This window comes from Ambystoma mexicanum, chromosome 8 (genome assembly GCF_040938575.1).
Source record: "Ambystoma mexicanum isolate Mex_15411 chromosome 8, UKY_AmexF1_1, whole genome shotgun sequence".
Classification (NCBI taxonomy): domain Eukaryota; kingdom Metazoa; phylum Chordata; class Amphibia; order Caudata; family Ambystomatidae; genus Ambystoma; species Ambystoma mexicanum.
In genome coordinates this window covers 545,949,115-545,959,932 of record NC_090929.1, presented here as the reverse complement: position 1 = coordinate 545,959,932, position 10,818 = coordinate 545,949,115, and the positions used below count along the sequence as shown (strand labels likewise).

At 46.5% G+C, this 10,818-nt stretch overlaps 1 protein-coding gene across 1 annotated transcript; it reads right to left on the bottom strand.

The window, feature by feature from the left end:
- Window positions 1–1,651: 1,651 nt before the first annotated feature.
- LOC138472165 (elongation factor 1-alpha, oocyte form-like) lies at window positions 1,652–10,609 on the bottom strand. The gene is made up of 3 exons (XM_069610201.1): window positions 10,346–10,609; window positions 9,685–9,924; window positions 1,652–2,846 (listed from the first exon to the last, which is right to left on the bottom strand). Exons 1-3 carry the CDS (start codon window positions 10,607–10,609, stop codon window positions 2,076–2,078), a joined length of 1,275 nt encoding a protein of 424 aa, XP_069466302.1. The 3' UTR covers window positions 1,652–2,075.
- Window positions 10,610–10,818: the final 209 nt, after the last annotated feature.

Below are 10,818 nucleotides of genomic sequence, written 5' to 3'. Positions count from 1 at the left end.
TTACAGCAGTGGAAGGCTTTATGGTCCCCCTTCTGGGACAGTTAGAGGAGCTTAAGGGCATGTTTCAAACAGTTAATACATGTAGAGCTACCCACCCAATGGATCTCATGTTGGGGGACTTGGTCCAGTTGTCTTGTTCCAAGCCACCTTAGGATAAGAATAACCAGGCCCCAACTCACACCCAGGTGCTAAGGAGGGGCACCCATGGAGGTATGAGAGCCGCATCCCCCTGCTGACAACAGTGATTTTAGGGGCACTGAAACAATTGCCCCTGGGAGCAGGGCTGTAGACAATCTTAACTGTGGAGGGTAGAGATCTACCTGGTGTTCCCGAGTACATGAGGCCCAAACCCAACATTATGGCTCTGGTTTTAGAAAGGTTGCCCCTCAGGGTGGGTGAATAGGGGGACAACCCTTTGACTGGCTCAAACCTACAGACCCTGAGAGCCATAAGGGTTGTCTATGATCTGCATTCCGGTGGAGGTGGGGATGGGATTTTGAGTCCCCCTATACTCTCCCTGACCAATGTTCCAGGTCTGGCAAAGGGAGCCTTCGAGGACATGGAGGGGCTAAAAAATAAAGTTTGCCTTTGGATTAGGGGGCAGAGTGTGTGTTTATCAATCATTAGATCTGACTTGGTTCACTGTACTCATGGCCCCCTGCCAAATTCGAAATTGGACAACATCAAGATCCAACTGACTTTGTGGTCCATGGTGGAGGGTATTCTAAGTATAGACCTGCGGCTTGTCCCCCCATGGGGGTAAGGATTCTGGTCCGCTCACAACAATTATTTGATCTGAACCCTGTCTATGGCCCTTGCCCATCGAACTTTCCAAATTCCAGGGTTCTTCTGGTTCCTGCAATGGGAGTGAGGAGCTATGATCGTAACAAGGAGGTTGTTGGAGAAGACTCACCCTCATTGTTGGACCTGGTGGATTGACTGTTTGTCCCAGCAAAGGGGGGTGCCAGTGGACAATTAAAGATCTTGCCATATTTAGCTTGGAGCAAGTTTGTGGGAACCCACCAGGTAATACTGTTCCACGAAACTTGGACCCTTGACCTGATTGCTCCACAGGGGTATGTGTCATACATGGTCACTGCTAGTAGGGGCCTTAAGGGAGATCGCAGGGGGGGGACTAGTTATTTGGATAGATATTAATCTGGCATGTGGGTTGGTAACGATCGCTACAGGGAACCCCTATTTACAGGTCTTGGGGTTTCCACCTCATCGGGAATCAGGTTCTTGCTGGCTAATTTATACAATAGACCCAATGTGGGGGCTGGACTGTACTCAGTGTTGAGCCTGCAGGAATTGTGTCGGTCTGATCACCCATACATCGTGGTGAGCCAATTTTTATTGTTAGCTGGAGATTTCAATCTGGAGGACCGGGACTCTGCCTGGTCTATCCCTCTCCTGAGGACTAGCCCTATTAGGAGAGTGCACAAAGTTGCTGTGAAGACTGCTTGTATTATTGCAAACTTGCAAATAAGGGCTTGTAATGGTAGACTCCTTGGTGATCTTCCAGCGCAACCCACTTTTAGGGGATCCCAGGGTCAGTCCTATATTGATACCTTTTTTATTACAGCAAGTAATTGGGCTACGGTGCATGGAATGGTCATAACTGACTGGTGGGATAGTGATCATAGGCCTCTTTTGCTTTCTTTTTTTTTTTTTTTTTATGTTTTTGGTCTTTTATTTATTTTAGTGCCATTCACATGAGTATTTTTTGCTGCACCAATATGGCACCCATTGACCACCTCGCACTTTAATACGCACCCCAACTATGGAATTACTTTAGCGAGTACCTCCAAAATCCAACCACATCAGAAACGGGCAGATGTGCCAATATTTTATTCAGAAATCACAGACGGGATTAACCAGAATGTTAAATTATAAAATATTAGAACCTATTAAAACTCGCGCTTTCCGAAGTCCTGTCCCCCTTTCCTGCGGAGGCTCTTGTGGTGAACCCCAATGCTCAGTAACCAGTCCCTGATCAAAGAGTGTAGGTGACGATCCGAGACCAGAGGATTCTGGATACCCAGTGCCATCAGAGCAGCTGGGTGCGGCTGGCGCTACTTCTTACTGGCCTTGACTGCAGACTTGGTGACTTTGCCAGCCGTGGCCGCCTTCTTCTCGACCGCCTTGATAACTCCAACAGCCACCGTCTGCCTCATGTCACGCACAGCGAAGCGTCCGAGGGGAGGGTAGCTGGAGAAGCTCTCCACACACATGGGTTTGCCGGGAATCATATCCACGATGGCGGCGTCACCAGACTTCAGGTTCTTGGGGTTCTCTTCCAGTTTCTTGCCAGATCGTCTGTCGATCTTTTCCTTCAGTTCTGCGAACTTGCAGGCAATGTGGGTGGTGTGGCAATCCAGCACTGGCGCATACCCTTGGCTGATCTGGCCAGGGTGGTTCAGGATAATGACCTGGGCAGTGAAGCTCCCGGCTTCCATGGGGGGGTCGTTCTTGCTGTCACCAGCCACGTTCCCTCTTCGGATATCCTTCACCGACACGTTCTTTACGTTGAAGCCAACGTTGTCACCAGGGAGAGCCTCCACCAGAGCCTCGTCGTGCATCTCCACAGACTTCACTTCAGTGGTGACATTACTGGGGGCAAAGGTGACCACCATGCCAGCCTTGATGATACCAGTTTCCACTCGGCCCACGGGCACTGTGCCAATACCTCCTATCTTGTAGACATCCTGCAGGAGCAGACGCAGAGGCTTGTAAAGCTTTCTTGTAAAATTGAGGTAGGTGGGTCTTGGAGGAGGGATCCTTGATATGTCTTCTTGTCCCAATATGGTGGAGGGCCAATCAAGAAAGTCAGTGAAATGGGAAACCTGGATGGAGACAGCCTCGAAACACAAACTGTATGCAGCGATTGGGGCTAACGTGTGTTTTATTGCCAACAGGAGTACCTGAAAAGGGCTGGTGGGTGTGGAATTTGTAAGGATGAGCCCTTATTAACCACCCCCTGGGGTACGATTAAGAACAATTGTTCGGGAATTATCCTTGATATGATGCAGAGTGTGCCCAAGCTAAGAAGGATATAGTGTGCTTTGTCAAATCCCCAGGTTTGCACGGCAAGTGTATTCTAAGAGTCTTGAGATTGAAATATAAACAGCTTTTAGGTACAAAGCACCGGATACATGCTTTGTTGTCAAGGGAGGCTCTGGCTGCAGCTATAGCGGCCAGGGATATGGTGAAATTTTGGGAATTGATATCCCTATAGAGCTCAAGGGGGGACGTGACCTGGATTGGTTTATTTTGGGGAATGAATGGGAGGCCCATTTTACTGAAATATACTCCGATAGGGAGGGGGAGAGTCCCTGTAGGGAGCGATGCCTCCAGTATTTGATTGGCCAGAGGGGGTGCTGGTTATCCTTGAGTGTGAGGTTGGGGAAGCATTACTCTCCCAGAGATTGGGTTAGGCCTCGGGCCAGATCTGATCCCAATTGATTTTTTCCGTGATGAGCCGGCAATTTGGATCCCGATGTTGATGCAAATCTTTAACGCAGCTATTAGGTCGGATTTGGTACACCCTACCTCGTCGGAGGCTGCAATTGACCCAATCTATAAAAAGGGAGGTAAAGAGCATCCTGAGAACTACCGCCCGATATCCCTATTGGACAGCGTGGGCAGGACATTTGGAAAGGTTTTTCAAATTAAACTTCAAAAGTGGACAGATGAGACAGAAGTAATCTCTAATGCCCAGGCAGGGTTTAGAGCAGGCAGAGGGACAGTGGATCATTGTTTCTTACTGTTCCTGCTCATAGAGAAATATACCAAACTCCTTAGAATTAAACTGTACGTCATCTTTATTGACTTAAAGATGGCGTTTGATACAGTTTCAAGAGGCATATTGTGGCAGGTTTTGGAGAAGAGGAATGACTCCCAGCCCCTACTGGATGCTATTAAAGCTTCTTTATGCAAATTCCACCGCAACAGTCGGGTATGGGTCGGGGGGTGAAAATACAAATGCATTTACTGCTAAAAGAGGGAGAAATTGTTGATGCATTAGAACTAGGTGCAATAGACGCCCCTAGATTTGGCACAATGCGATGGCCATGCTTATTCTTCGCTGATGCTGTGGCAATTCCCTTCTGAACAAGAGTACCAACAGCAACCCCATACATGTGTTTTAGCCTTGTTGGGCCTCATCAGTGAGGTAGAGCTGTGCTTCTCTGAGCACAGTGAGCAGGGAGTCCATGTCTGGGTTCCCCCAGGTAACTCAGGGTGCCCAACCCCATGTTCCTTGCAAATATTTCAAAGAAAGGTAGCAGGCGCGCCTCTCCAGAAAGAACATGGCATGATAACCTGTTCTGGGGGTTTTTCCCACTTTGAGATGAGAGTTTGCGGCACACGCTTTTTGTTCACTGTACCTTTCACAGATGGGAAATATCCATTTGCATATTAGTCTTTGTCCCGCCCACATGAGCAGTCCAGCACCAAAATGCTATGGCAATTCCCTTCCACCAAGTTGGCTGTTATGGCCTGTCACCTCGATCAGAAAAATCCATAATGGAACAGATTTTGACGAATAGGGTAGTAATCCCAAGAGTCCAGAATTTTGATTATCTTGGATACGTTGAACTTTGAGTCTAAAATCAGGGGCACACATAGAAAAACAAGGAGCTAGGTTTAAACAAGCTCTTGGGGGAGTACAGAGATTCATGTCAATGTCGAGTGAAAACCCATTAGATCTGATAATGACAGTTTATTCCATAAAGCAAAATCAGTGGCCAAATATGGAGCCACGCTATAGGGCCTTGGTGATCTGCATACTCTGCAAGTTATCGAGAACTCTTTTTTAAAAGTAATTCTCGGTCTCCCACAACCGCCCCAACTATGGCACACACATTGAGCTGGGCCTGCCATTTTTGGGGGATGAAATGGTGTTGGGGCCCGCTCTGCATGTGCTCAGACTATGGGCTAATACCAGGATGGGGGTAACACAACCCCTAATTACGCACCTGTTGAGCAAGGGTTTTTTCCGGGCTGTGCCCTGGCTGGTCCATGTAAAGAAGTGGCTGTTAAAACTGGATGCTGAACACTATTTCAGCAGTCCTACGCTCATTACTCGGGCGATAGCAACACATCTCAAGCATCAATTGCAGTCAACATCTAGAGCTAACCAGGAAGCCCTAGAAATTCAGAAGGGGTACAGCAGAAATCTGGTAATCAGGGATGGACTGGAGACTAAAAGAGGCCCTGGAAATAATAACTGGGGACCAAAATAGGCCCTGGAAATAATGTTCAAAGTGGCCCCATATGACACATTTTCAGCAAGCCCAATGCTTTTCCTATAAGAAAATTTGGAAATACCACACAAAAGAGGCCCAGGGTGCAGAGGTCCACCGAGAAATATCCAGAGTTCCCTATAGGCCAGTCCACCCCTGCTGGTAATTATTTCATCTGATATTATCCAAAATTACTTATTGTGGGAAAATAATTCATCTGAAAGAAATCTCCTGACAAGAGCTAGATTTAATTACCTTCCTATTAGTACTACCCTGTCTCGATGGTCTGGGGGCAGGAAAGGGAAAGGGTGTCCCTTGGGATGTGATGCAAACGAAGACAATTTTATTTCATACTTTTTTGCCCAGTTTTTGAAGACATTAGAGTCTGGTTCCGGTTCTGAAAGACAGGCAATTTGTGCAGCGTCAGACGGCACTACTATATTTACTATGGACAGATACCCTGCGGGTCAGCTGGTCTCAGCTGCCGTTTTTAAGGCAGGCTATGGCCAGAAGGACCCTCCTGCAGCCTTTGTAATCTTGCTCAATGGCTGCCATTTAGACTGAGCTGATGTGTGTGTATAGCACTCAGAATGTTACTAATTATCTTAAAGTTGTTCTAAAATAGCTGATTTGTATTCATACTTAGGCGCATGTGTCCTCAAGGAATTTGACTCCACTGGTATTTTATTTTCTGTAATTATTGTGTTGTTTTATTATTGTGGTTTTAGATCATTTTAATATTGATATTTTTCTATGCGTTTATGGCCAAGGGCCGAAATAAAGTTTTGCTGTGTGTAGACCCTCCCCACCCCGATCCACCATTCCAGTCTGTCTCGGTGGGAAAAGAGAGATGGTGCACACTTGTGTTCTCTATCTCTGCATCACTGGCCGATCCCCATGCGTGTGCCCCTAACCCAAACCCCCTGAGGCCAGTATAGGAGGCCTCCATCAGGTGGGGTCCCCATGTCACCAGTGTTATCTTCTGACGTTTTTCATTATCAGCAGGACAGAGCCAATGCTCACCAGAGGCAGAGCAGTGTTATTGACAAGCACACAGTTGTTAAGTTAATTAAAGCTCCGACGCGGGGTTTGCCCATGTATCTTTATGTGCATTGGGGTCCTCGCATCACATTTTACAACAAAACATTGAGTACTTCAAATTACATCTAATTTCATCATTCTTGACCTCCTGATGAACTTGATCAAACATGAACAGCCATTTGAAATTTTGCAGAAGTAGGATTGTGTAAGTCACTCCTCACTTCCTTCTCCTGACCGTATCATCCTAACGAGCTCCAGAGTTTAGAGACATGCGTCTGGTCTTCGTTTGGCGCCTTTGAATAGATGGGACTTGGCGCCTTTGAATAGATGGGACAGGCTGTTGTGCTCGACCAGGCAAGTAATTGAACCACTGGGGGCCCTGGGAAGGCTTTTTAAAGCCGTAGCATTTGGGAAGCAGTTGTCAGCAGTGTCCGCTTCTCTTTTTGGATCTTAAACTAAGGCTGAATGGCGGCACGTGGGGCTCCTTTCGGGCAGGTTCACCCGCAACCCTCGTCCTATTAAGGCATACTAGAGGCTCCATCATCCGAGTAATAATATCCACTAGTAGTAACGGGTCGGCAAAAACGATTCCCTAGTTCCACAATTATTTTTCCACACGTCCATTGCGTAATGTATACCAAGAGATAATATGCTGATCGGTGTTGCTGCGACACTGTCATTTCTGGAGACTGACTGGTTTTGTGGCTATCAGGGGAGGTCATGACAGTGACATATGCCGCTGGCCTTTTTCTCTCAGCAGTTACAGCTCCCTCTACAGTCACTCCTGCAAGCAGAACTTTTTAATTTGAAGAAGTCACCACCAGTGGGGTTTGTGCTCACATGGAAACCATTTTGTTTCGACAGTAAAAAAGGTTTAGTGCTCTAATTGTGATCCTGCCTCATGCCCGGAAGCTCCCCCCTGATTTCTGTTGTTTATGATTTAGCTTCCTGAGGCGGCGAAGAACGCAAAACTATTTAGTGCACCCCCTCGGAGGCCGCGGCTTTCTAAACAACTGCTGCGTTCCTGATATTAGTGGAACGGCGAACGGCTGTGCGTTGCCAAGTGCTACATTAATGTCCATCATGTAGTGCGATGCTGCGCTCCTCGCGGGGTCGTAAACCTTTTCTGCATCGCCACAGATTCACAGCGTATGCAGTGTGAAAGCACATCCGGCAGCATCATGCCAGTGTGCCTGCTCAGGTGGCCAAGCAGGCGGTTGTTATTGGTCGTCCTCTCCGCCATCCCATTCATCCGCGCTGCTTAAAAGTGTTCTAATGGTTTGCTTCCTACGATTCAAAAAGCGTGCTAATTTCCTGCACTTGCTAGTCCAACTTAGAACATTTTACCCAAAAGACATTATTTTATTAGGTCTGGGGATCCAGACAGTTACCATGTGCTTCTATTAGAGTCCAGCGAGTGGTGGCAAGGTTTCAACTCAGATTGTGCCATTAACCCTCGCCCCACCCTCCCCACTCTGTTGTTTAAGAATAATATTGTGTTGAAAATTACTTTTCTTTTTGTTAAAAATGAAGGGCCCAATTCGCAATTCTTTTCCAGGTGCTAGTATAACCTACGCCTGAAAAAAGTGATTTACTTTTGCATGAATACGACTGATTCGCAAAAGTTGCATCACCTGTGCTTCACGGTACCTTACGAATGCATACCGTTTGCAGAAATGAGTACAATTCGTTCACATAATGTATTACTGTACATGCATGAGTTGACATTCACAAGGGACTGTAAGGGAGGGCATGATGTAAGTAAGTCAGAGTTGGTAAACACTCACTTTGTCATAACCGGCATGGGTATTACAGTTTAATTCGGCAGTGAACTACGCAAAACAACTAAAACGAGTTTAGGGCGTCGCTACAGACCTCGTGGTATCAGTGAAATAGGTGGCATGTTCAAAATGCATACAGTTTTCCCCAGGAGTGGACTGTGAACCAAAAGTTGCCCTGGAAGTTATGTTCAAAATGGCCCCAAATTACACATTTTCGGCAAGCCCAACCCCTTTCCTATGGAAACATTTGGAAATACCACACAAAAGAGGGCCAGGGTGCACAGGCCTACCGGGAAATCTCCAGAGTTCCCTGTGGGGCAGTTCACCCCTGGTTTTCCCTTCCACCACAACGCAGTTTCAGCTGTATATATACCTACTGGTGTAACCACCGTAATCCAAATTACAGCACAGATTTTCACCCTGATCATCCACACATTTTTACCTTTACCAAATTGTAAAATGTCCTCATAATTGTTTTAAAGTTGTTCACTGTACAGAAGGGGGGCAAAAGCAGTAGTTGAAGTAGGCGGGAGCGGTTGGGAGCGGTGGTCCTCTACTTTTTTAAATTAAGCTGGACAGTTCCCATACTTTTATTCTAAGAAGAAACCGTTCTGGAATGGTTTCATTTTAAAGTAAAAGTGTAGAAATCAATCAGTTGAAACGCGCCCTTCAGTGCATTGCACTGAACGTTTCCTTAAAGAGCAGGCACATGTATTTAGGGTTTTGTATTGTGGGTGGGAGGGGACATGGCGATTGGGTTTTTTGGGGGAGCGGGCCAGGCCAACAGGGAACATAGTTCCACTACTTCTTTTCATGCCCTTCGATCACTGAGCACAAGAATTTTCCTTCAATAAATTAAACATTATTTGTCACAGGGACATTGGAACAGGGTGAGAATGATGCCCACATTCGCACCACATTTCAAAATCAAGTCTTTCGTCCGGCTGAAATATGCAATCTATGTCCACTTTCGTATTTGCTGCGTCCTGATTATTAGCCCCACTGTGCTTTGGTGTGAGAGAAGGGGGGGGGAGTTACATGAGCAGAAGCTAGCCTTCATTTTCCAAGTGAAACCCAGACAATCCAGGGTCACCTCTGCCCTTCTGAGACCACTGTTTACATTCCCAAGTGAGTGGAAGTCACACACAGACCCATAGCTAGCGTGATCTGGAATGCCCTTCTATCTGTGGTGGCTGGGAAACCCAACTATATAGCACAACAAGTATCCACCATAGAGCTTTGCTTAATTTTCTGCTTATTTAAACAGATATTTCGGGTCGGGTATCTTGAACAAATATCCCACTCTATATTTCTGCTATGAAAAGCCCTAAAACACACACATATAAAACACCCAAGAGTAATCAATTGATGCTTCGAGACAGTTATAAATATTTACAAAATATAGCTGGATATTATTTACACAATTTGGTTCATCACAAACTTGAATCTGCTACAACAATTAAGACATTAAAACAGCGTGTTACCAAGTGACTGTGCCCTGGAGAAATAAACCTTAGAAATAGGAAGGAGAGAAATTGAAGACCCAAAGGGTGTGATTAGCTTTTATCTTGATGAAGTCTCACTCCATAGAAGATTAGTGCTAGGAAGGCTCTCACCTGTGTATGTGTGGTGGGAATGTCACAATCCTTCACAGCCTGTACTTTAGCTTCCAGAGGTTGTTTCTTACCTCCACCAACCAGGTGGCCTACGTACATCACTGTGCCCTGCGCTATCTGGCACTTTGTGGCCTTGATAGTCAGACCTCTGTTCTGCAGCCCCTGTAGCACTTGTTTCAGGTGGGATAAATGAAGCTCCCAGGTGTGGCTGAATACAACAATGTCATCTAACAGGCGACCCTGAAGTTTTCCAGTTCAGACAAAACCTTGTTAATGATCATCTGAAAAGTGGCAAGGGCATTCTTCAATCCGAAGGGCATCACAGTGAACTGATAATGTCCTTCTGGGGTTGAAAATGCTGGCCTCTCCATTGCTCTGTCTGTCAAGCCAGCCTACCTTTACCCTGCCGAGAAGTCAAAGGTACTCTTGTACTTGGCAGCGCCAAGTTTATCAATTAGCTCCTCTGCCCGAGGAATGGGGTGAACATCTGTCTGTGTGACAGAATTGAGTCCACTGTAGTCCACACAAAAGCGGACTTCAGTCTTCCCACCACTGGTCTTTTTAGGGACCAGTACCACTGGGCTAGCCCAGAGGCTGTGGGATGGCACTATCACTCCAGGGACAACATCTTGGAAATGTCCTCCTTGATGGTGTCCCTTACCTTATCGGCCATCCAATGAATTCTGCTATTCACCGTTTTACTGTCTTCATTGTCCACATCATGGGTGCACCAACCTTCACAACATGTAGTCAGCGAAAACAGAACGGAAAACTGTCCCAGTAAATGGCAGTCATTCAGTTGTAATTCTGACAGGTGTGTTGCAAGGTTGACACCTTCAACTGACCCATATGTGGCTTCAGTGTGCAGGAGGTCTGGGAGGGGATCGTTACCCTCCTCAGTCTCTCCATCTGTTACTAACGCCATGACCAATTCATCCCAGCTATAATGGGGTTTTAGCTGGTTGACGTGAAAGACCTTGCACATCTGTTTAGGCGCTTTCACTTCATTGAGACAGGCTTTTTCCAGCACACATTACAGCCCAGTCCACATGTCCTGAATGGCACTGGGTTTGACTGGTTCCATAATCCACACCCACTGGCCTGGAGAATAAACTCTCAGTTTGGCCTTCTGGT

Excerpts from the sequence above, each read along its gene's own strand:
- LOC138472165 (XM_069610201.1), bottom strand. The coding sequence starts at position 10,609 with ATGGCGTTAGTAACAGATGGAGAGACTGAGGAGGGTAACGATCCCCTC. Across the intron at positions 9,925-10,345 it reads TTCATTGGATGGCCGATAAG|GGTCGCCTGTTAGATGACAT; the intron begins GTAAGGGACACC and ends GGAAAACTTCAG. Across the intron at positions 2,847-9,684 it reads TTCCCACCACACATACACAG|GTTTCCCATTTCACTGACTT; the intron begins GTGAGAGCCTTC and ends GTCTCCATCCAG.